At 42.3% G+C, this 26,355-nt stretch overlaps 1 protein-coding gene across 3 annotated transcripts; it reads right to left on the bottom strand.

Moving 5' to 3' along the window:
* Positions 1 to 3,037: 3,037 nt before the first annotated feature.
* haus3 (HAUS augmin-like complex, subunit 3) lies at positions 3,038 to 26,295 on the bottom strand. 3 transcript variants are annotated; one of them, XM_080189513.1, is made up of 6 exons: positions 26,123 to 26,295; positions 20,500 to 20,601; positions 13,379 to 14,379; positions 10,332 to 10,771; positions 4,471 to 4,696; positions 3,038 to 3,563 (listed from the first exon to the last, which is right to left on the bottom strand). In XM_080189513.1, the coding sequence occupies exons 3-6, from the start codon at positions 14,291 to 14,293 to the stop codon at positions 3,330 to 3,332; spliced, it is 1,815 nt and encodes a 604-aa protein (XP_080045639.1). In that variant the 5' UTR covers positions 14,294 to 14,379; positions 20,500 to 20,601; positions 26,123 to 26,295; the 3' UTR covers positions 3,038 to 3,329. The 3 variants fall into 3 exon arrangements, with proteins under 3 accessions (XP_080045639.1, XP_080045638.1, XP_080045640.1); XM_080189512.1 differs by lacking the exon at positions 20,500 to 20,601; XM_080189514.1 differs by lacking the exon at positions 20,500 to 20,601 and having other exon boundaries at positions 13,379 to 14,127.
* Positions 26,296 to 26,355: the final 60 nt, after the last annotated feature.

Here is a 26,355-nt window from a genome sequence, read left to right as displayed (position 1 = left end):
GAAAAGATTGAGTATGTGGATATTAAGAAAGAGGATGTGTTGGAACTTTTAAATTCTATCAAGATAGATAAGTCGCCGGGACCGGATGGGATGTACCCCAGGTTACTGTGGGAGGTGAGGGAAATGATTGCAGAGCCCCGGCGATGATCTTTGCATCGTCAATGGAGACGTGAGAGGTTCCGGAGGATTGCGGACGTGGTTCCTATTTTCAAGAAACGGAACAGGGATAGCTTGGAAAATTACCGACCGGTGAGTCTGACCTCAGTGGTTGGTAAGTTGATAGAGAGGATTCTGAGGGACAAGATTTATGAGCATTTAGAGAAGTTTAGAATGATCAGGAATAGTCAGCACGGCATTGTCAAGGGCAGGTCGTGCCTTACGAGCCTAGTTGAGTTCTTTGAAAATGTGACTGAACACATTGGCAAAGGAAGAGCGGTGGACGTGGTTTACATGGACTTCAGCAAGGCGTTTGATAAGGTCCCCCATGCAAGACTTCTTGAGAAGATGAGAGGGCATGGGATCCAAGGGGCTTTGGCCTTGTGGATCCAGAACTGGCTTGCCTGCAGAAGGCAGAGAGTGGTTGTGGATGGGTCTTTTTCTGCCTGGAGGTCGGTCACCAGTGGAGTGCCCCAGGGATCTGTTCTAGGACCTTTGCTGTTTGTTATTTTCATAAATGACCTGGATGAGGAAGTGGAGGAATGGGTTAGTAAGTTCACCAACAATACAAAGGTTGGTGGTGTTGTGGATAGTCTGGAGGGATGTCAGAAGTTGCAGCATGACATAGATAGGATGCAAGACTGGGCGGAGAAGTGGATAAATGTGTCGTGGTCCATTTTGGCAGGAACAATGGGATGTGGGAGTACAATATCAAGGGTAGGAGTCTTAGCTGTGTTGAAGAGCAGAAGGATCTTGGGGTCCAGGTCCATAGGACTCTTAAATCGGCCTCGTAGGTGGAGGATGTGGTCAAGAAGGCGTATGGCCTTCATTAATCGAGGGATTGAGTTTAAGAGTCAGGAGGTAATGCTGTAACTTTATAAGACCCTCGTCAGACCTCACTTGGAGTACTGCGTGCAGTTCTGGTTGCCTCACTACAGGAAGGATGTGGAAGCTATTGAGAGGGTGCAGAGGAGATTTACAAGGATGTAAGGCATGCCTTATGAAGATAGGTTGAGGGAGCTAGGTCTCTTCTCCCTGGAGAGACAAAGGTTGAGAGGTAGCCTGATAGAGGTTTATAAAACGTTGAGAGGAATAGATAGGGCAGATTCTACGAGAGGACACATGTTTAAGGTGCTGGGAAGCAAGTACAGAGGAGATGTTAGGGTTAAGATTTTCACTCAGAGGGTGGTGAGTGAATGGAATTGGCTGCTGTCGGTCGTGGTAGAGGCGAACTTGCTGGGGTCTTTTAAAAGACTTCTGTATGAGTATATGGGATCTAATGGCATTGGGAGTTACAGATAGTTCAATGGCTGGGTAGGTATAGATGAGATCAGTGCAACTTGTGGGCGGAAGAGCCTGTTTGTGCTGTAGTGTTCTATGTTCTATACATTTCCTGATCAATCTAAGGTTAAAGCCCTTTATTTAGGTCAGCCTTTTCTTTTCTAAAGAAAAGAGCTCCAGGTTATTTATTCTTTCCTGCTCAGTACAACCGTGACAGATCTTGTATCACTGTGCCTATATCTTTCTTGTACTATGCACACCATTACAAAGGTAGTCTAACTAAAGTTCTATTCACATTTAACAGATTCATTTTAAGAATGAAAAGCAGAACTGTGCTGAGTCTGCAATGCTGCTGGCCTTTTGTAACTAACCTGTGTCATTACTTGGTAATGTGCATCTGCACCCTTAGTTTCCTTTCCTCCCACTTCTCAAATTGTACGAGGCCTCCTTTGCCCTTCCACCAAAAATGAGCGATAATTTAAATTGATATCTTCTCTCTTCAAGAACTTGGGCCTTTTTTTGAAAAACAAATTTTGTTTTCTGTTTGTTGGAGACACAGGCAAGACTGCATTGATTGCTGATGCTCAGTGGCAGAGGGCAATCAGAGTTAGTCATAAAATGTGGTACTGAAATCATAAGCCATGCCAGCCTAGTAGTACTGATATTATCAACTCCAGACCAACAAAATAGCCCAAAAGTAATCCTTATTGCAGAGGCATCTGCTGGCAGGAACTATTAGAACAAAATAAGATTGAAGATCCCACTGAAGACTTAAGAGCTGTGGATCTTGGACATCCTTATTGCAGAATAACAATTTTCCTTACAAACATCGAAGCTGCCTCAAAGTATTTTGAGAAAGGGATTTCCAGGAGAAATCCCAGAGACAGATAGTCATCTAGACAGGTTTCAACCTCTTCCTTACCTGTGAGAAGAAATGGAGGGAAAGTTTAAAAAAAATCTCACATCTCAATTTTAACTGAAAGCTAGGTCTTAAATTCTACATAATGTATACAATGATAAAATTAAGCAAAATGTATCTAAAGAGACAGAGGGGCAATAATCAACTGGTAATTAAGACATTGCCATTTATAGTGAAGATGTTCACAATTAAATAAAATGGCTCATGATGGCACTCATAGATTCAAAAGTTCAAGCCTCACACTTTAAAAATTGGAATGATGGAACTCCTCATTGTCAGAGCTATCATCTTTCAAAGAAGTCATTAAACCAGGGCCTGCTTGCTTACAATGAGCATAATCCCATAGTACTATACACAACAGCAACAGAGGTTTTCCATTATACTGTCTGACATGGAACTCTAAACCTACACCAAAATGGATTAAATGCTCATTTATATGTAATTTGTGTACAAATTAACTGTGATATTTGCCTACAAACAGCAAATACTTCAGTAATTCATTGGTTATGAAATGTTTTCAGATGTCTTGAGATGCAAATCTGTGGTATCACAACAACATTCAAACGAAAATGGAATGAGAAGACAGGAGCCTCAAATATTTGATTGTTAACCCATGAAAAGTAAATATCTCTGATAAATGTAATGCGAGAGATATGCATACCTCCAAATCACCACAGAAAATAAGTCTATCGCTGCATTTTAATTGAACCAAATTAAAAACAGAGTATAGGTCTCTTGGTGGAAAGAGCCTGGAAAATTTTATACATACAAAACAATGTAAAATACTGCTAAATGAATATTTTAAGAATACATTATTCATATTTCTCCTCCATCATAAATCTAGGATTTTATTTCTCCAGTTTGAATGTTACTATACAATTATCCACAGCTGTTAATGTTAGAGAAGTTGTTTTTCAGAAGCATTTAACCATGTTTCACCAGTGAGGCTTCCTGCTGACACGCAGGGTACACATCAGCTCTCCGATCCAATATTCTGTGCCTTAACTTTCCTCTCCAGTTTCTCCACAATCTCCTTCAATTTGTCTGGATCTTGGAAGAAATAAACATAAAGAACTCTCTCGCCTTGACGATTCAAGTTGCTTGCCAAAATTTGCCGTTTGGACTTTATGTCATCAGCTATACTCCCAATGATTTGCGGCAGTCTCTGTAATTGGCATTCCAATTTTTGAAGCGATTCAGATAGTTCCTTCGAAATAAACAAATAAATTATTAAAATTTAGATCAGCCCCAGTAAACACTAGTTAAATCACCAAAGGTACTCAAAGCATACACTTAAAGCAGTGATGCGAATCGTTAGCCCTACAACATTGTGGTCCATTTATGTGCTCCCTTTTCAGAACTGAGGAAAGATAGAAATGTGTTGGCATTTATGTTTTTAAAAAGAATGGACGGTTAGGTAGAAAAGGAATAGGTTAGAGGATAATTTCAAAGATATCATGAAACAGATGGATAATAGTCCAGAATGGGTGTTAACAATAGAATAAGGTACTTTAAACCAATGCTTTCTTTTCATTGCTAAGCAGCATAACACGTCCAACATGCTTCTGCAGCTCCATTTCAGAAAAACAGCCATATCGGACTAAAACATTAACTGCTTTTCCCTCCCACAGATGCGGTAATCCAGATATATTCTGTAATCCAGAAATAGGCAAGAAATTGGAATTAGTTCTCTCTGGAGTCAAAAAGCCATTTGATGGGTCAACATTATTCAAGGAACGAACAGCATTTCCTTGAAATTTGTCAGTTATAACTTCAGCATCTAGCAAAATTAAACAGTTTGGTTTAGGATTCAAGCTTCAAGCATTATAATTATTCCCTCCCCATGTCTGTTTGTACAGTGCCATGACCACATTGGAAGGTTATCATCTTCGCCTGGAGAATCAAACTTGATGTATTCTTGCAATCCACCTGGCAGTTATGAAACTTAGTGACTCCTCATTATTAACAAAAAAGTTTTTGAATAATAATTTGTATCAAATAAATTATCCCCACTATTTTGCCACACTTCAGCCAATTTCATAACCTCACCTACTTTACCCATGCCAATCAAAACACAGACTTAGTACAGTATTATTGATTACATGCAAAATTACCTCAGCATGAAGCAGAAGTTTCCCGGACCCAGAATACATAACACTCCGAAGTCTCTCAATATCAGATTCTAGTGCTGACCAGAGACAAGAATGCTCATGCCGCGTTGCTCCCAATTGGTCCTTTAATGAAATAATCTCCTGCTGTAGATTTCTGGTTTCCTCTTCCAGACTATTATAAGTTCTGAACAGTTGTTGTTTGTCACCTACATCAAAAATCTGACAGAGTCTGAAACAAATCAAAAAGTTATTACATTTAGATGAAGCAGAAAAATGAAACCACTTATTAATGCTGCAGGTTTTTTGTAAGATAACACAAAGTACAATAAATTTAATTCATTTCCACACACATTCCTCTCCTCCATCCCTACATAAGTGAATATGGCCAACTTGTTCAGACTATGAGAAACCAATGTACTATTTATAATTTCCTCAAAACATTTCTATAATTTTTGTGATCAATATCTTGTACATTTGCATTCCAGTAATGAAACAAACAATCAGGCAATACACCATGAATAGATTTATGACTCATTGGCAATAATTGGATAGAAATTATAGAATTATAGAAACCCTACAGTGCAGGAGGCCATTCAGCCCATCGAGTCTGCGCTGACCATAAACCCACCCAGGCCCTACCCCCGTATCCCCACACATTTATCCGCTAATCTCTCTGATCTACGCATCTCACGACTATAAGAGGCAATTTTTAGCATGACCGACCAACCTAACTCGCACATCTTTGGACTGTGGGAGGAAACCGGAGCACCCAGAGGAAACCCATGCTAACTCAAGGAGAACGTGCAAACTCCACACAGACAGTGACCTAAGCCAGGAATCAAACCCAGGTCCCTAGAGCTGTGAAGCAGCAGTGCTAACCACCGCGCTACTGCGCCGCCCAAAAGAAAGCTAGAAAGCTAACCCTATACTCAGCATACCTAAAAGTATGCAGCATTGACATCTGCACCAGTTGCAGTCTATTTTTAATGACTTTAACTCATGGCCACAAAGCCACAACAGATGCCCTTTACATGGGCCTACAAGAGGCTAGATACCAAGTATTTTTAAAAACAAAGTAACTAGAGCAGGAATGGGCCATTTGATCCTTCAAGCCTGATCCTGCCATTCATTTTGATCATTGAATTCAATATCCTGATCCCTTCTGCCCCTAGAGCTATATCTAATTTCTTTTTCAAATCAGACAATTTTTTTGACCTCAACTACATTCTGTGACAATGAATGCCATATATTCACCACCCTCTGGGTGAAGAAATTTCTCCTCACATTATTCCTAAAAGGTTTACCCCTTATCCTGAAACTATGGCCCCTAGTTCTGGACTCCACCATTGGGAACATTCTTTCTGAATCTCCTGTTTAACCCTGTAGAATTTTTATCAGTTTCTATGAGATCTACTCTTATTCTTCTAAATTCCAGTATCTATAATCCTAACAGATTTAGTCTCTCCTCATACGACAGACCTGTCATCCCAGGAATCAGCCTCATTCTCTCTTCCATCAGGAAAAAGATACAAAAGTCTGAGGTCATGACTCAAAAACAGGTTCTTCCCTGATGCCATCAGGCTTTTGAATGGATCTACCTTGCGTTAAGTTGACCTTTCTCTGCACTCTATGACAGTAACACTGCATTCTGCACTCTCTCCTTTCCTTAGAACATAGAACACTACAGCACAAACAGGCCCTTCGGCCCACGAGTTGCACCGATCACATCAACACCTACCAATCCATAGACCTATCTATAACCCCCAATCCCACTAAATCCCATATACTCATCCACAAGTCTTTTAAAAGACCCCAGCGAGTTCGCCTCCACCACCACTGACGGCAGCCGATTCCATTCACTCACCACCCTCTGAGTGAAAAACTTACCCCTAACATCACTTCTGTACTTGCCTCCCCGCACCTTAAATCTGTGTCCTCTCGTAGCAACCATTTCAACCCGGGGAAATAGCCTGAGAATCCACCCTATCTATTCCTCTCAACATTTTATAAACCTATATCAGGTCGCCTCTCAACATTCGTCTCTCCAGGGAGAAGAGTCCCAGTTCCCTCAACCTATCTTCATAAGGCATGCCTCCCAATCCAGGCAACATCCTTGTAAATCTCCTCTGTACCCTTTCAATAGCTTCTACGTCCTTCCTATGGTGAGGCGACCAGAACTGCACACAGTACTCCAAGTGAGGCCTGACAAGGGTCTTATAAAGTTGCAGCATTATCTCCCGGCTCCTAAACTCAATCCCTCGATTAATGAAGGCCAGTACACCATACGCCTTCTTGACCACATCCTCCACCTGCGAGGCCGATTTAAGAGTCCTGTGGACCCGGACCCCAAGATCCTTCTGCTCTTCAACACTACTAAGACTCCTGCCCTTGATAGTGTACTCGTTCATCCCATTGGTTCTGCCAAAATGGACGACTACACATTTATCCGCGTTGAAGTCCATCTGCCACTTCTCCGCCCAGTCCTGCATCCTATTTATGTCCTGCTGCAACTTCTGACATCCTTCCAGACCATCCTTCTCAATGAATAGTATGCTTTGTCTGTATAGTGTGCAAGAAACAGTACTTTTCACTGCATGTTAATACATGTGGAAATAATAAATCAAAAGCAAGGACATCCTTCCTCAGGTATGGACACAAAAACTGCAAACAATACTTCATGTATAGCCCCACCAACACCCTATACAATGCAGCAAAACGTCCCTATATTCAAATCCTCTAGCTATGAAGGCCAACATTGTCCTCTTTACTTCCTACTGTACCTGCACATTTACTTTCAGCAATTGATGCACAAGGACAACAAGGTCTTGCTGAGTATTCATCCCCCTCAATTTACACCCATTAGAGGGTTAGCAAAAAACACTGACGAATTCTTGTTAATTTTTTATACATTTATTGCTGAATAGTATGTAGTGTAGCAAGTAGCTTATCCAGTAATGGATTCCAACACAAGTCAGACAGAATGATTGACCAAGGGTTTAGAGCATATAGAAAAAAAACTGCTTTCAGTTACTAAATTGCAAATGAGAAGAGCTAGAAGGTGGAAGTTAGAAGACATTCTGCCTCCTACTTATCTCGAACAAGGCACTTCAACAAAGTTAAAGTTTATTTATTAGTCATAAGTAAGGCTTACATTAACGCTGCAATGAAGTTACTGTGAAATTCCCCTAGTCGCCACACTCCAGACCTGTTCAGGTCAAAGCACCTAACTAGCTTGTCTTTCAGACTGTGGGAGGAAACCAGGACACCCAGAGGAAACCCACGCAGACACAGGGAGAGCATGCAAACTCCACACAGACAGTGGCTCAAGCCAGGAATCAAATCTGGATCCCTGGCACTGTGCAGCAGTGCTAACCACTGCGCCACCCAACGTAGTAATGTCTCAGTACTGCACCGAAGCTGCTACCTTTCAGATAAACATTTAACCAAGCCCACTTGCCTACTCAGAGGACACAGATTCCAATTAGTCCCAGAACACCAATAGATTGTAACACTAATAAAAGCGAGTTACTGCAGAATTGTACCCGCCATTTTTTGCTATAGTTAAATAGGGGAAATGTTTTCCACACAGGAGGTTAAATTCTGTAAATAAACAAACATTCTGGTGTAGAAGATAAGACATGCCATCTGTGAAACTGTCACTGACTCACCACTTGTCCCTGAAGTGTCCCTATGGACTTCCATCTTAATAAATCCCCTTGCAATAATTTGTTAAACGTTTTCCGAATATTCACGGGGTGACACAGTGGCAAGCACTGCTGCCTCACAGCACCAAACAGTGAAAAGTATTGTTTCTTGCACGCTAAATGTATTACTCATAGAGAAGGAAAAGAAACAGTGCAGAATGTAATGTTACAGTCATAGCTAAGGTGTAGAGAAAGATCAACTTAACGTAAGTTAAATTCAAAAGTCTGAGGGCAGCAAAGTAGAAGCTGTTCAAGTTGGTTGGTAGGTGACCTCACAGCACTAGGGACCCAGGTTCAATTCCAGCCTCGTGTAACTGCCTGTGTAGAGTCTACATATTCTCCCCATGTCTGCATGGGTTTCCTCCCACAGTCCAAAGATCTGCAGGTTAGATTGATTGGCTACACTAAATTAACGTCAGAGGATTAGCAGGGTAAATATGAAGGGTTCTGGGAATAGGGCCTGGGTGAGATTGTGGTCAGTGTAGGTTTGATGGGCCAAACGGCCTTCTTCTGCACTGTAGGGACTCTATGATTCTACACCTTGATTAACTCCTCTGTTGCCTTAAAGAATTCTACCAAATCATTTGGACACAATTTGCTTTTAACAAATCCATGCCAGCTCCCCTTGATTAACATATGCCTTTCCAAATCAAAACGAGGCTTTCTTTTGTCCTTGATAGTGGTTTCTAACAACCTCCCCTCACTGATGCTAGGCTGGCTATTTCATGGTTTAGCTCCCTCCCATTTGCGATATAACATTGGCAGAATGCAAATTCAGAGCAGCCAAGAGTGCAACAAGCCCCTAGATTACCAGCACTACTGGCAGAGCTAAGAAGATATTCAGAAACAGCGTTCCCAAATAATGGATCCTTTATTGCCCTCATCGATGAGGAGGAGAATAGAGAATTCCTACAACTTCTTTCGTCTGCTCAATTGTGTCCAGTTATAGGGCATTTACAACTTCTAGTAAATATAATCATTTCTAGTCTCACACACACACACACACACACACACAGGTAAATTATTTACTTATGATACAAAGAGATAGGCCCGAGACAATAGCTGTTTAATCGTGTCACATCAGTAACATCATAATTTTTAGTGAGAGACAGGTGGAATGTCCATTCAGGCAATGGTCACTTAATCATATCTTAATTACAGTTTTGCTGCTGTTAGCAAAGACATTCAGCTGTGTCCTGTTGATTGATATAGCGAAACATCCACCTTTTGTCTGCGCTATTTCATGTATATGCACAAACAGCCAGTCTACAGTGAGGGTTGATAATTTTCCTGGCCCCAAGGCCGACCCCCTGCTGAGCTCAATTCTCCTCCCCCACACTACCAATATGCTGCCAGGCCTGTTGGGAGAATTGAAACATGCAAGTCAAACATGTAGAGGTGGCATGTCTTATCAAAAAGTGCAATGATCATCCAGCTAGGTGTTACAGTAACTTACATGATGACTTCACTGGTGCACAACCAAAAACATTTTTTAAAATCCATTTCACAATTTGCCACTTAAGGTTTGAGCTCCTATGTTTGTCAAGATTCCTCTGGACAAAATCATCTCATCAACATTCTTTACAGAGCAAAGCATCTTCCAACCCAAAATTCCCCAACTGATTCCTAGGAGGATAATCTTTGCAATTAGTTTTAATAATTATTCTAGGGAGACCGGCAAAGGCAGAACCACATTTAAAGCCTGAGATGTCCTGGGTCACTATGTTAACTGGGAGGTAAAGGAGGTCCCAGATGACCATAGGCTCTGCTCTCCCTTTTTTTTTAGGAGGGGGAAGACCTTCATAGATAACGTCAGTCAGTACAGAAAGTGAACTCATGTGGTGTCACTCTGCAGCAGAAATCAGCAGTCCAGCCAACTATGGTACAGGAAGCAGGGTCTCCTCAAGGAACATGAATGAACAGCTTAAGCATTTTCAAAAGGGGAGAAAAAAAATCAGGGAACATCAAGAAAGCAAATTTTTTCTAGCCTGCTAACCCACACATTAAATTTGCTGAATTCAATTCTACAATCTGCAATGGTAGGATTTGAACTGAACTCTGGGTTGCCACTCCAGATACATGGCAAGATGGTTAGATATGGGTAGGAAATTGAATACATAAATAATCTTGCAGCTGTATATGAACCTTATTTTTTTTTACCTGATATTAGAGGTATCGTTTGAATCAATTATGTTTCGTTGTTTACTGCTTGGTTGGAGAGATTTATCAGACAGCACTTCTAAACGTTGCAGAAACTCTCCCCTGTTTTGTTCAAGTTCTGCAGTCAGGTTCTCAAGCTGTCGATGGACATCTCTGTGCTTACATAATTCCATTTCATATGCTAGGTGAAGTAGTTCAAATCGAGCTTTCTGTTTGAGTAGCTGGCTTGCTACCATGTCCTGCTTGGAGGTGTAATAGTCTTGGCGAGCCATCTGCAGATCAAAATTTCCCTTCACTATAGGCATATTCAAGAGTTGCGCATTCTCCACAACCAAGTCAGGAATCTCCTTGTTAATTAAATGTTCTATTTGGGCATTTATTGGAATCAGTTCTTTAGTTAAGCTGCTCTTCTTGGCTTTTGCACCATTCAAGTCCATCAACTATGGAAAGAACAGAGTTTAGTCAGTCACTTTTGGTAGTACAGAACTTGAATATTGCTAAAAAGCAGCATGAAATTTTTTTGTCTTGTCTTCAATCAAAATATATGCAAGAATGGCACATTTCAAACAATCACAGTAATTTATATCACAGGGAAAAAAATGCTGATTGGTTGGTAAGTGTACTCTGATTGGCAGAGGCAGTGTGCGCTCTATTTCTTCATCAAGCTTGCAAGGTGAGCAAATGGGCAGTGCCCTATCTACAAGATTGTTGATATGGCCAATCTTATAGTGCATGGAGCTCTACGAATCCTGATATATTTTGACTGAAGAAGGTAGACAGCAGTTGATTATAATGGGTTTAAAGCTACCCTATAGGACAAGGACTATCCTAATCAAATCATTGTGCGATGTGCAGCAAACAAACTAAATGGGCCAAAGGCTGTGACTTTCAAATCTGAAAACTGCCTCGTCTACCCAAATTACCCAGGAAAGGAAAAGAATATCAAATTCGAATAGGTTAAGAAAGCCTGATACTATGAGAGAGAAATCTTCCACAAACAGTTGATGTCGCCAAACCAAAAAGTCATTTAACCTACACAACCGGACAACATTGCGTATGAATGTCACTGCCAGTGCAATACCAGGTACTTAAGCTGTGCAGATCAGTAATTTGCTGATCGAATCAAACTGTAGAATCCTTCAATTGTTCATAATAGGCCAAGTATAGATTGTACTTAACCAGCCTGAGCTTGCAAAACTCAAACCAAAATGCATTTTAGATGACTGTGTGATTGGACAGCAATTGCTGAATAATCTTGGGTGTGCAAATAGCCACATTAACAACCGACTTAAGATAATCAGTCAAGTTCTTAACGTGGCTTATGTTTGCTGAAAGTAACATACATTCAGACAGAGATCCACTCTCTCCGCAAACAGAAGGAATATGTTTAAGCCTTGTGCATTTTCTGAATTATCCAGGAGCTTACAGTTCTCTGCTACTGCACTTATGGCAAGTTCTTAGTCAGAATCAACTTGCCAATCAATCAGCACCTATTTCACCCATTATCTCACACCTGTGAAATGTCATATTTAATTCCTCATTCTCTTTTTTCTATACAATATCAAACAACATGCTATGTTTCAGCCAAACAGATTTTTTTAAAAATTGTTCGTAGAATCCCTGCAGTGCAAGAGGAGATCATTCAACCCACTGACAACAATCCCACCTAGATCCTTTTCCTGTAACTCCACGTCTTTATCCTTCTAATCCACCTGACGCTCAGGGCAATTTAGCATGGCCAATTAACCTAGTCCACACTTCTTTGGAGTGTGGAAGGAAACTAGGGCACCCAGAGGAAACCCACGCAGACACGGGCAGAACATGCAAACTTCACAGTCACCCAAGGTCGGAATTGAACACAGGTCTCTGGCGCTGTGAAGCAGCAGTGCGAACCACTGTGTTGCCATTAAAAACAATATTCTATTGGAGTAGTCCTGGGTGATCTAACACTGGTGGCCATTTGGCCTGTGCACACTTCAGAATTACATGGAATATTTATAGCCCAGAAACAAGCCATTTGATCTACTCTGTCTATGCCATCATTTATGCCTCACACAAGTCTCCTCCCATCCTTCACAGATAACTAATTTAACTCTCCATTCCTTTGATCCACAGCTTTTTTAAAAAAAATCCTCTACATGGCAGTGAGCTCCATGTTCTCACCACTTGCCGGCTGCATTGCATCCAAATTCATAAGCCTTAGCAATTTTATCACTACAATGCAGAAAGAGGCCATTCAGGCCATCGAGTCTGAAACGACTCTCCAACAGAATATCTTACCCAGGCCCAACCATCCACATAACCCCATGCATTTATCCCATTAATCCCACTAGCCTACACATCTTGAGACACCGAACGGCAATTTAGCATGGCCAAACCACCTAACCTGCATGTCTTCGGACTTAAAGACCTCCACTAAGTCACCACTTAGCCTCTGCTATTTAAAAAAGCCCTCACCTATTCATCTTTAACCAATAGCATGCCAGTACAGTATTAAAATTAACCTTGAATGGGGAAAGAGAAAGGGAGAAAGATAAAAGAAAGACATTTCCCTTGCTCACGTTCCTGCAGGCTAATATGAACAAAATAGGAGAAGTAGGCCATTCATCCCCTTCAACCTCCTCCACCAGTTTCTAATTCTACATTCTCATCAACACCAAAATCTTTCAACTCTTTTGCCTAACAAGAATCCATCTACCTCTGCCTTAATAATTAACGACTCAAAAAAACCTTGCACCAAATATTTCACAATTTGGGTAAGGAAATCCCATCTAAAGCCTGCACTAATAATCCAGAGAATGTGAATTCCAACCCCAACATGGCAGTTAAAAAACACTGGTAAAAGTAATCATGAAGTTACCAGATTGTTTTAAACCTTTTGTAATTTGTTCATAGATACCCTTTTGGAAAGGAAATCTGCTGCGCTTACCTGGCCTGGTGGCCTTATGAAGCAGTTACATTTTGTTTTAACTGTTTGAACATTATAGCTCTTCAGAAAGGAGACAAAATGTAACAATTTGATTGTCAACATTCAAAAATACTCTTACCTTTCTGTTTCGCATGGAGGAGATTCGCTGCTCCATAAGCTGAAGTTTAGCCTTGGTGCTCTGTTCTTTTGCTTTTGCCAAAATTAACTGTCGCTGGCCACTGTTATATGCTGCTTGGATTCTAGCCATTTGTTGCCGATATTCCTGACAAACCTCATTACATTCTCCCTGTATGGACTGAGAGGTTATGTCCACTAGCTGAAATTTTTTTACGTCTGAGCTCTCAACAAGACCTGTTATGCCTTTAAAAAGTTGTTTCTTCGTATATTCAGTGAGAGCAGCTGTGCATTGTTCTTCTTGCTGCAGATAGCTGTCCAATACAAGCTGTGACAGAAAAATAGTCTGCTGTCCTGGCCTCTTTTCTGACACAACACTTGAAAAAATTGCAGACAGTTGCTGAACTTCGCCAAGTACCTTTGACAGAGTGACATTTAATTTGGCATTTTCAGCCAACAACTGTTCTCTTGTCTCTCTTAACAATTTGGTACATTCTTCCTCCTCATCCCTTAGTCTCATTGGCATATGACATATTCCCGAAGTCATCAATTGCTGCTTATTCCGTCGCTGGATTTTAACATTTCGAACCAGCTGTAGTGCCTTAACCTCCTCTTCCAGTTCCTCAATTGTCATCTCTGGAAGATTGCCATATTTTGATTCTGTATCCTTAGGACACGTTGCCAAGACTTTGTCCAAGTCTTTCTGGCCCAAGCAATTTGCCTCTCCAAAACTCTTCAACTCAGTTAGCTCTTCTGTAGTCAATACATTTTGTTCATTTATACTATTACAAAACCATTTGACAAACTCCTTTTCTTCTCCAATGTCAAACCACCAATCAAAATTCTCCCCATTCAGTTGATTGGATTTAGGATAAGCAATTTTCCTTAATGTCTCTACAAATATTTTCCCACCACTCATAGCGGTTAGTGCATTATAATTGTTCTGGGGTCTGAATGAACGGAGTTTTAAAATATCCAACTGCAACAAAATGGGATGCTGGATGTCTGTGTTAATCCCAAGCAGAAAGAATAAATTAACAAAAGCACAAAAAGCCAGCAAGCATTTCTAAAATCGAAACAAAACCACAAATCAAAAGGGACCAGCTTTCAGAGAATTTCACTCACTATGTGCACAACAGTAATATTTCCATTAGTGCAAAGAACCAGTACCTACTTTCCTCAGTATTTAAAATAACAGCTAAATCAATTGGCCCAAACAATATATTTTATTCCTGAGGTTCTAATTAGAGGTAGAGGTATTATCAAATTTCCCACCACTGATCACTGAAGCGCTATTGAAAAGAGAAGTAGCTCACCAGCCAGGGGAGGGGAGACAGATAAAAACCAGAGCAAGAAATTGCAATGTACTGTATTAAAAGTCAGAGGGCATGAATAGCAGAAAGTGGGCATGCAGGTGCAGCATATACCAAGTACAACAAATGGAATCTTGGCATTTATTGCAAAGAATTGGATTTTAAAAGTAAAGAAGTGCTGTTACAATTGTATATGGCGTTGGTGAGACCACACCTGAAGTACTGTCCAGTTTTGGTCTCCTTGGTTGAGGAAGGATGCAGTGGCACTGGAAGCCAGAGGAGCTGTTGAATAGCTTGGGTTTATTCTCGCTGGAGTTCAGGAGAATATTGGGGGGGGGAGGAGAAGAAGAGAGAGAGAGAGAGAGAGAGAGAGAAGAAGAAGAGAAGAATTCGATTGAGCTATATAAAATGTTAAAGGGGATTGATAAGGTTGATGTTGAACAGATACTGCCCCTTGTAGGACAGTCTAGAACAAGAGATCATAGATATGGAATGAAAAGAGGTAGGTTCGAAACAGAGATAAGGAGAAACTACTTCTTTCAGGCAGTTGAGGATCCGTGGAATTCACTGACCCAGAGTGCAGTGGAGGCAGAATCAAACAGATTTAAGAGATAGATACGTTTCTGATGAAAAGCGGATAAAGGGGTATGGGGAGCAGGCAGGACTGTAGAGTTGAGACCAGGATAAGATCACCCAAGGTCATGTTAAATTCCAGAGTCGGCTCGAAGGGCTGAATTTCCTACTCCCACTTCTAATTTCAATGTTCCTAAAGTCTAAATTAGGTTCATGGCATATAAGTGCACAAAACATGATAAGTGAGGCTGGTGAGCTGCAGGAGCAGATAAACATTGTACTATGATGCTGTAATGATGAGACATGGTTCAAAAAAAAGGACAGAAGTTGAATACAATGTGTTCAGGAAAAATAGGGAAATAAAGGAGGAGGGGTTGCAGTATTGATTAAGGAGAACACTACAGCACTGGATAGGATGTCCTAGAAGTGACAAGGCCAAGATCTGTTTAGTTAGCATTAAACAGTGGAGGGAGCATTATACGACTGGATGTTTTCTGTCACCAACTAGTTGAAATATAAAAGGAGCAAATTGGCAAGGAAATTGCAGGAGGCACAAAAGCTAAATAGAGTAGTGATAATGGGGCATTTATATCTTGCAAGGTAAATTTCAGTAGTGTATGGGCAAAGAGGGTAAGAGTTTTTGTTAGAGTATTCAGGAGAATTTTCCTGATCATTACTTTACCATTCCATTGCTAGATCTGGCTCTCATGAATGAGGTGCATCAAATGTCATGAGAAGAACATTTTGGGAAGTGATAATATCACATGGCTTAAGTTTAAGTTTGTGAGGGAAAAAGACAAGAAGCAATATAGAGTAAAAATTCTTAATTGGACAGCCAAGTTCAGTAGGGTGAAAACAGATCTGACATAGGTAAACTGGAATGAAAACACTAGCAGGCAAAGCTGCAACACAAGAGAATGTTCTATTTCAAGGGGGAGTAGTTTGATACAGTCAAGTTGCATCACAAAGAGAAACTGTGGGCAAGCAAGGGCTGAGCTCTCTACATAAAAGATTGAGAGCCACATGATGCAGAAAAAAGGGTGCATATAATAGATGCTAACAAGATAATACAAATGAGAACAATGCTGAAAATTAAAAGAACAGAGTGGAAATAAAAATGGAACAATGAAGAGCAAAGAGAGTGTATGGGAAGAGGCTAGCATCTAACATAAAATGGAATTCAAATTAGGCATTAATAGCAGAAAGATAGCATGAGGAAAGATGGAGCTGATTAGGGATCAAATAGGGACCCAAGCATGGGCTGACGATTTGCATTACACCATCTTCAGCAGGAAAGATGCTACTGAGATCACAGTGAACAAGGAAGTTGTTGAGAGACTGAATTGCCTAAAAATTGATAAAGGTGAGGAAGTATCATTGACCAGAAATGGGTGAGATGCAACAGAGGACAAACACAGAAAATAGCGGTTGGAGTATGCCGCTCAATATCATCCAACTCAAGAGCCTCATCTCACTTTCCCCCATTCGCCCCAAGAGCTAAATCCAACTCCTTCAGTTTGGCCTCAACTGCTTTCTGTGCTAGCGAATTCCACAGGCTCACAACTCTCTGCATGAAGAATGGTCTCCTCATCTCAGTTCTAAATTGTTTACCCCCATATCCTAAAAATATAATTCTGGTCAACCATTCTTCCTGCATCTAACACGTCTTGTCTAATTTTATAGGTTTCTAGGAGACAACCCTCATTCCTCCATTCCAGTGAATATAATCCTAACCGACTCAATCTCTTCTCATACATTCCACCATTCCAGGAATCAGTCTTGAAAACTTTTGTTGCAGTCCCACTACAATAAGAACATCCATCCGCAGATGAGGACAGACTGCACACAATATTCCGGGTGTGGCCCTGTATAATTGCAGCAAGACATCCCTGCCCTTATGAAGCTCGGGAGAAAATTGCAGAGGAACAAAGAAAATTACAGCACAGGAACAGGCCCTTTGGCCCACCAAGCCTGCACCAACCATGCTGTCTGACTGAACTAAAATCCCCTCCGCTTCCGGGGACCATATCCCTCTACTCCCATCTCATTCATGTACTTGTCAAGACACCCCTTAAAGTTCACTACCGCATCTGCTTCCACTACGTCCCCTGGCAACAAGTTCCAGGCACCCACCACTCCGTGTAAAAAATCTGCCTCGTACATCTCTTTTAAAACTTGCCCCTCACACCTTAAGCCTATGCCCCCTAGTAATTGACTCTTCCACCCTGGGAAAAAGCTTCTGATTATCCACTCTGCCCATGCCTCAATCTTGTAGACTTCTATCAGGTCTCCCCTCAACCTCCATCGCTCCAGTGAGAGCAAACCAAATTTTTCCAACCTCTCCTCATAGCTAACGTCCTCCATACCAGGCAACATCCTGGTAAATCTTTTCTCTATTCTCTCCAAAGCCTCCACATACTTCTGGTAGTGTGGCAACCAGAATCAAACACTATATTCCAAGCACAGCCTCATTAAGGCTCTATTAAGCGTCAACATGACTTGCCAACTTTTAAATTAAATACCCCGGCCGATGAAGGCAAGCATTCCGTATGCTTTCTTGACTATCTTCTCCACCTGCATTGCCACTTTCAGTGACCTGTGTACTTGTACACCCAGATCCCTTTGCTTAGTAATACTCCTAAGGAGATGGCAATAATCTTCCAATCTTACTCGTGTGAGTAGGTGGTACTAGTGGACTGAAGAATAAGAACATAAGAAATAGGAGCAGGAGTAAGCCATCTCGCCCTTCGAGCCTGCCCTGCCATTCAATAAGATCATGGCTGATCTGAAGTGGATCAGTTCTACTTTCCCGCTTTCTCCCCATAACCCTTAATTCCCTTGTCTATCAAAAACCTATCTACCCATGACTTAAATATATTTAGCGAGGTAGCCTCCACCACTTCAACGGGCAGAGAATTCCAGAGATTCACCACCCTTTGACTGAAGAAGTTCCTCCTCAACTCTGATCTAAACTGCCCCCCCCCCCTTATCTTGAGGCTGTGCCCTCTAGTCCTGCTATCCTTTCTAAGCGGGAAGAATCTCTCTACCTCTACCCTATCTAGCCCCTTCATTATCTTATACGTCTCTATAAGATCCCCCCTCATCCTTCTAAACTCCAATGAGTACAGACCCAGTCTATTTAGTCTCCCGTCATAGTCCAACCCCTCATCTCTGGTATCAGCCTAGTGAATTGCCTCTGCACTCCCTCCAAGGCCAAAATATCTTTCCGCAAGTGCGGCGACCAAAACTGCACACAGTACTCCAGCTGCGGCCTCACCAGTACACTGTGCAGTTGCAGCAAGACCTCCCTACTTTTATATTCTATCCCCCTTGCTATAAAGACCAACATTCCATTTGTCTTCTTGATCACCTGCAGACTGGGTTTCTGCGACTCATGCACAAGGACCCCCAGGTCCCTCTGCACCGCAGCACACTGCAGCTTTTTGCCTTTTAAATAATAATCCCTCCTCCTATTATTTCTGCCAAAGTGGATAACCTCACACTTGCTAACGTTATACTCCATCTGCCAGGTCCTCGCCCATTCGCTTAGCCTATCCAGATGTCTCTGCAGACTTTCCACACCCTCCACGCAATTTGCTTTTCCACTCATCTTTGTATCATTAGCAAATTTCGTCACCCTACACTCAGCCCCCTCCTCCAGATCATCTATATAAATGGTAAATAGCTGAGGCCCCAGCACCGATCCCTGCGGCACTCCACTAGTCACCAACCGCCAATCAGAATAGCACCCATTGATACCAAATTGCAAATGTTATACTCTTTCAGGAAAAAATGGGTATATGGATCACCCCCACAATCACAGACCAGTCAGTTTAATCCAAGTGAGGTGATGGGAAAGCTTTCAGAAACTATGATCCAAAGACAAAATTAACTGACATTTGGACAGGTGTAGAATAATTAAGGACAATTAACACAGACTTGCTAAAAGCAAATCGTGTTTAATTAACATGAATCTCTCTGATTAGGCTTAATCAAAGTGGGACATCCAAATAGGATTTTATAAAGTGTCACATCAGGTTTGCCAGCAAAGCTGAAGTCCATGGAATAAAGGGACAGTGGCAGTTTGGATACAAGGTTGGTTGGTCACAGAAACAGTCTGTGGTAAAGGGCTGATTTTCAGATTGGGGGTGGGTATGCAGCAGATCACAGATTTCCTTGACGTCGCTTAATGATCGAGACTTGAGTACAGTTTCAAAGTTTGCAGATGATATAAAACTCAAGATTCTGTGAACCCGGAAGACAACAGCAATAGCCTTCAAGGAGATGTAGATAAGTTGGTAAAACGAGGAGATATGTGGGAAATTAAACTTAATGCAGAGAATTGTGAAATGATATAGTTAGATGAGGACAGAAAAAAAAAGGACAGTTCCAAAGTGGGAGCAGGGATGATTTGTTACAGGTGATTTGGAAAATTGAGAAAGTGGCTAAGAAGGGAATCCTAGGGTTTACAACTAGAGGCACAAGAGTAGGAAGGAAGGTATGTGAAATATTGCAAGAGGAATTGAATATAAAAGTAGAGAAGTTTCAAATAGCTATACAGGGTCTTGAAACCATATCTGAAGCATTTGTTCTCATTTTTTAAACAATTCAGTTGTTTAGAAGCAGTTCAGAGAATATCATTTCAACTCATTTCTGGCACAAAGGGGTTACCTTACAAGGAATGGTTGAGCAAGTTGCACCGAGACCATTGATGTTTAGAAGAATGAGAGGTGATTTTATTGAAACAAAGATCCTGCGGGGACTTGATAAGAGTGGATATCTGGAGGATGTTTCCTTTTGTGGGGGAGACAATAACTAGGGAACAAACTAATAGGTCTCCCTTTTGAGAAACTTCTTTTTCAAAAGGATGTTGGTATTCACAATTTCATTGCTCAGAAAGTAGCGAAGGCTGGGTTACTTAAAAATCTAATCCTGCCTTGAATAAATTATTAGGCAAGGGAGTCAAGATGGGGAGGAGGAGGAGAAACAGGACAGAAAAGAAAATGCAATTGAAACCACAATCAGATCAGTCATGATCTTATTGAATGATGGGGCAGGCTCAAACAGCCTAACTCCTGTTTTTCTAAGAGTACAAAAGTAAAGAGATTAGAATGAATCTTTATAATAAATACTGATTCAACCTGAACTGAAGCACTGCCTCAAATTCTGGGCATCACACACAGAATTAGAATTGTCAGTGGAGAGTGAGGCCATTCAGCTATCATGTCCAGTCTCTCACCTTCTCACCATAACGCTGCTCAAGGGGAGGTGCTGGTACCGTCACTGTTCTAGTAATCCAAAGACCCAGGGCGATACAGATAAGTAACATACAGAGATATATCTAATACAAACAGAAAATACACAGTAAATGGCAGAACCCTTAAGAGCATTGATCAGCAAAGGGATCTGGGTGTACAGGTACACAGGTCATTGAAAATGCCAATGCAAGTAGAGAAGGTAATCAAGAAGGCATACGATATGCTTGCCTTCATCGGCCGGGGCATTGAGTTTAAAAATTGGCAAATCATGTTGCAGCTTTACAGAACTTTAGTTAGGCCACACTTGGAACAGTGTTCAATTCATGTCGCCACACTACCAGAAGGATGTGGAGACTCGAGAGGGTTAGAGAAAGATTTACCAGGATGTTGCCTGGTATGGAGGGCATTAGCTATGAGGAGAGGTTGGAGAAATTTGATTTGTTCTCACTGGAACGACAGAGGTTGAGGTCTACAAGGTTATGCGAGGCATGGACAGAGTGGATAGTCAGAAGCTTTTTCCCAGGGTGGAAGAGTCAATTACTAGGGGGCACAGGTTTGAGGTGTGAGGGGCAAGATTTAAACAAGATGTATGAGGCAGATTTTTTTTTTTTAAACAGTGGTGGGTGCCTGGACTCGTTGCCAGGGGAGGTAGTGGAAGTGGATACGGTAGTGGCTTTTAAGGGAGACCCTGACAAATACATGAATAGAATGGGAATAGAGGGATATGGTCCACAGAAGGGTAGGGGGTTTTAGTTCAGTCGGGCAGCATGATTGGTGCAGGCTTGGAGGGCCGAAGGGCCTGTTCCTGCGCTGTAATTTTCTTTGTTATTTGATTTGCTGGGGACCCAAGTTCAAATTGCACCACTGCAGATGGTGAAATTTGAATTAAATAGAAATTTAGAATTAAAAATCTAATGATGACTATGAAGTATGAAGTGTTTTTTTGTAAAAACACATCTGGTTCACAAATGCCCATTAAAGGAAATCTGCCATTCTTAGCTGGTCTGTTCAACATGTGACTCCTGAGCCACAGTAAGGTGGTTCACTTTCAAATGCCACCTCAAGGGCATTAAAGAATGGGCAATAAATGCCAGCCCAGCCAGCAACACATGGATAAACAAAAAAAAAATTCCACTTTAAGAGGGCACAAAGATTTATAAGAACAGTTCCTGGAATGATGCACCACAGTTACATCAACAAATTGGAGCAACTTGGTCTATTTACTTTGGAACAGAGTTGGAGAAGAGATTTGATATGGGTGGTTAGAATCAAGGGGTTTAGACAAGGTAAATAGGGAGAAACTGTTCCCACCGGTGTACACACAAGCCACAATCAAATTAGTCATTGAACATAGGGGACCATTTGACCCATCAAACCTGTTCTACTATTCAATTAGATTACAACTGATTATCTACCACACAAAGCACTTTGACACCCTATTGCAAAATCCTTCCATGTCATTAGGGACCACAAATTTATTGATTTCTGTCTTGAATGTGCTCACTGACTGAGCCTCCACAGCCCATTGCAGCAGAGAATTGCAAAGATTCAGCACCTTCAGTGAAGAAATTCCTCCTTATCTCAATCCTTAACAGCCTGTCCTACATTCTGAAGCTTTGTACTCTGGTTCCAGACTCACCAGCCAGGGGAAACATCCTATCCGTATCTCTCCTGTCAGGATCTATAAAAGTCTGTCAGCTCTGATGAAAAGTCATTCAGACTCTAAACATTAACTCAGTTCTCCCTCGGTTGTCAGACCTGCTAAAGTTTTCCAGTATTTGCAGTAATTTACTTTCACCTGAAAATAGTGAGATCTTCACTACAATGAGGCTTCAATGAGATCACCTCTAATTCTTCAAAAACTTCAGTGAACACAAAGGCTGAGTTTCATAGAATCACAGTGCAGAAGAGGTCTTTTGCCTCACCGAGTCTGCATTGACACATGAGAAACACCTGAACTCCCACCTAAGTTTGTTTATTAGTCACAAGTAGGCTGACATTATTAACACTGCAATGAAGTTGCCACACTCCAGCACTTGTTCAGGTATAGAGGATACCGAGGAAGGTATCAAAGTCGCAGGAGTGTACAGGCAGACAGGATGGTGGGTTGAATACAAGGAGCATCCGGAATAAGGTAGGTGAACTAGGAGGGGGAATGATACCTGGGACTATGATGTTGTGGCCATTACAGAGACATGGTTAGAACAGGAACAGGAATGGCGGTTGGCAGTTCTGGGGTATAGATGTTTCAGTAAGAGTAGGGAAGGCGGTAGAAGAGGTGGAGGAGTAGCAATGTTAATCAAGGATAGTTTAACGGCTATTGAAAGGCATTGAGAGCGATCTGCCTACTGAGGTCATATGGGCTGAAGTTAGAAATAGAAAAGGATCGATCACGTTGTTAGGAGTTTCCTATAGGCCCCCAAATAGTAATAGGGATGCGGAGGAGGAAATGGCAAAGCAGATTATGGATAGATGTGGAGGTCACAGTGTAGTTATCATGGGTGACTTTCCAAATATTGATTGGAACCTTTATAGGTCGAATAGTTCGGATGGGACACTTTTTGTACATTGTGTGTAGGAAAGTTTCCTGACACAATATGTGGATAAGCCAACAAGAGGTGGGGCCACATTGGACTGGATACTGGGTAATGAACTATGTCATTAAAAACAAGGTTAGAATTGTTTGCGGGAGAGTACTTTGGAAATAGTGACCACAATTCAGTGTCCTTCATTATTGCAATGGAGAGGGGTAGAGTCACATGGCAGGGCAAGGTTTATAATTGGGGAAGGGGTAATTATGATGTGATCAGGCAAGAATTAGGGAGCATTAGATGGGAACAGAAACTGTCAGCTATGGGCACAAACGAAAAGTGGAGCTTGTTCAAGGAACAAATACTGCGTGTCCTTGATAGGTATGCCCCTGGCAGGCCAGGAGGAAATGGCCGAGTGAGAGAACCGTGGTTCACAAAGGGAGTTGAATGTCTTGTCAAGAGGAAAAAGGAAGCATATGTAAGGATGAAAAATCAAGGTTCAGTTGGGTCGCTTGAGGGTTACATGGTACCTAAGAATGAGTTAAAGAAAGGGCTTAGGAGAGTTAGGAAGGGGCACGAGAAGTCCTTGGCAGGTCAGATAAAGGAAAACACCAAGGCTTTTTACTCTTACGTGAGAAATAAAAGAATGATCAGGGTGGGGTTAGGGCCAGTCAAGGATAGTAGTGGGAACTTGTGCATGGAGTCAGAAGAGATAGGTGAGGCATTGAATTAATACTTTTCTTCAGTGTTCACTAAGGAGAGGGGCCATGTTTTTGAGGATGAGAGTGTAATACAGGCTGGTAGGATGGAGGAGGTAGATGTTCTGAGGGAAGATGTATTAGCCATTTTGAAAAACCTGAGGGTCAATAAGTCCCTTGGACCAGATGGGATACAGTCTAGGATACTTTGGGAGGTAAGGGATGAGATTGCAGAGCCTTTAGCTTTGATCTTTGGGTGCTCACTGTCCATGGGGATTGTGCCAGAGGACTGGACAGTGGCGAATGTTCCTTCCTCGCTTCAAGAAAGGAAATAGGAATGACCTTGGTCATTATAGGCCAGTTAGTCTTACTTCGCGGTCGGTAAGTTAATGGAAAGGGTCCTGAGGGATAGGATTTATGACCATTTGGAAAGATGCAGCTTAATCTGGGATAGTCAGCACAGTTTCATGAGGGGTAAGTTCTGCCTCAAATTTGATTGATTCTTTGAGGAGGCAATTAAGTGTGTAGACAAAGGTAGAGCAGTTGATGCGTATACATGGATTTTAGTAAGGCATTTGATAAGGTTCCCCATGGTAGGCTCATGAAGAAGCTAAGGAGGTGTGGGATAGAAGGAAATGTGGCCGATTGGATAAGTAACTGGCTATCTCGTAAAAGACAGAGGGTGGTGGTGGAGGGAAGATTTTCAGACTGGAGGCCAGTTACCAGCAGTGTACCACAAGGATCAGTGCTGATTCCTCTACTATGTGATTTTTATCAATGACTTAGAAGAGGGGGCTGAAGGGTGGGTTAGTAAATTTGCTGATGACACCAAGATTGATGGAGTAGTGGATGAGGTGGAGGGCTCTTGTAGGTTGCAAAGAGACATTGATAGGATGCAGAACTGGGCAGAAAAATGGCAGTTGGAGTTTAACCCTGATAAGTGCGGGATGATTCATTTTGGTAGGACAAACTTGAATGTGGATTACAGGGTCAACGGCAGGGTTCTGAAGAATGTGGAGCAGAGAGATCTTGGGGTTCATATCCACAGATCTCTGAAGGTTGCCACTCAAGTGGATAGAGCCATTAAAAAGGCTTATAGTATGTTAGCGTTTAACGGGGGGTTTGAGTTTAAGAGCCGTGGGGTTATACTGCAACTATACAGGACGTTGGTGAGACCACATTTGGAATATTGTGTCCAGTTCTGGTCACCTCACTGTAAGAAGGATGTGGAAGCATTTGAGAGAGTGCAAAGGAGATTTACCAGGATGCTGCCTTGTTTGGAGGGTAGGTCTTATGAGGAATGTTTGAGGGAGCTGGAGCTTCTCTCTTTAGAGCAGAGGAGGATGAGAGGCAACTTGAGGTTTATAAGATGATGAGGGGGATAGATAGTCTCTGCACATCCACTCTATTTCCTCAGGTGGATGTAGCTATTACTAGGGGGCATAACTATCAGGTTCATGGTGGGAGATACAGAAGGGATGTCTGAGGTAGATTCTTTATACAGAGTCGTTGAAAATGTGGAATGCACTGCCTGCTGTGATAGTGGAGTTGGACACTTTAGAACTTTCAATCAGTTATTGGATAGGCACATGGAGCACACCAGAATGATAGGGAGTGGGATAGCTTAATCTTGGGTTCGGACATAGCTCAGCACAACATCGAGGGCCGAAGGGCCTGTACTGTGCTGTACTGTTCTACGTTCTGGAGGGAGAATTTAGCATGGCCAATGCACCTGACCAGCACATCTTTTGGACTGTGGGAGAATACCCACGCAGACACCAGCGATCCAAGCCAGGAATTGAATCCAGGCTCCTGGTCCTGTGAGGCATCATACCTAATTCCATTTACAAGCACTTGGCCCATAGCTTTGAAATGTTATGGCACGCCAAATACGCATCCAGGTACTTTTTAAAGATGTGAGGCATCCCCTCCGTCACCCTCCCAGGGAGTGCATTCCAGACCATCACCACCCTCTGCGTAAAAGTTTTTCCTCAAATCCACCACCCCCCCCCCCCGAACCTCCCACCCCTCGCTTTTAACTTGTGTCCCCTTGTGACTGACCCTTCAGCCGCTCCCTATCCGCTCTGTCCGTGTCTCTCATCATTTTGTACACCTCTTCGATGACACAACAGGCTCGAGGGGCCGAATGGCTTATTCCTGTTTTCCTTTGGTCTCAGGCAGGCAGAGGAAGAGAAAATGGTGCGAACATAGAGGGGTGGACGGGAGAACGGAAAGCCGGTGGCGACCAGAGGCGGACAGCCGACTGAGGGACAGTCACCGGCTCTTCCCCAGTGTCGGAGCCCGGCGGCGCGGGATGGAAGGGTAGGCCTCAGGCTTCACTGAGGGAAAGGGGAAAACAGAGGCGCGGGTCTTACCTCACTATCACGGCGGTGTCCAGTTACCGTTCAGAGGCTCTCGGCGGTGACTGCGGCTGACGGTGTCCGTTACCAGTCAGAGGCTCCCTCCCTCAGGCGCTGCGGACTCAGCCGGACTTTATTCAAGATTCCCGCCCCGCGCTCGAGCACCGTCTTCACCAACCGCCCGCCGATTTCCGTTAGCGCGCAAGCGCACTTCAGCCCAGTGAACAGCGGCGAATTCACCAGAGAGG

The sequence above is a fragment of the Carcharhinus amblyrhynchos genome, chromosome 5 (assembly GCF_965287045.1).
Source record: "Carcharhinus amblyrhynchos chromosome 5, sCarAmb.v2.hapA, whole genome shotgun sequence".
In the NCBI taxonomy this organism is placed as follows: Eukaryota; Metazoa; Chordata; class Chondrichthyes; order Carcharhiniformes; family Carcharhinidae; genus Carcharhinus; species Carcharhinus amblyrhynchos.
The sequence above is the reverse complement of the archived record's forward strand: the minus strand, read 5'-3'. Positions and strand labels throughout refer to the sequence as shown.

Excerpts from the sequence above, each read along its gene's own strand:
- haus3 (XM_080189513.1), bottom strand. The coding sequence starts at position 14,293 with ATGAGTGGTGGGAAAATATTTGTAGAGACATTAAGGAAAATTGCTTAT. Across the intron at positions 10,772-13,378 it reads CCTCCATGCGAAACAGAAAG|TTGATGGACTTGAATGGTGC; the intron begins GTAAGAGTATTT and ends TTCTTTCCATAG. Across the intron at positions 4,697-10,331 it reads AACGATACCTCTAATATCAG|ACTCTGTCAGATTTTTGATG; the intron begins GTAAAAAAAAAT and ends GATTTGTTTCAG.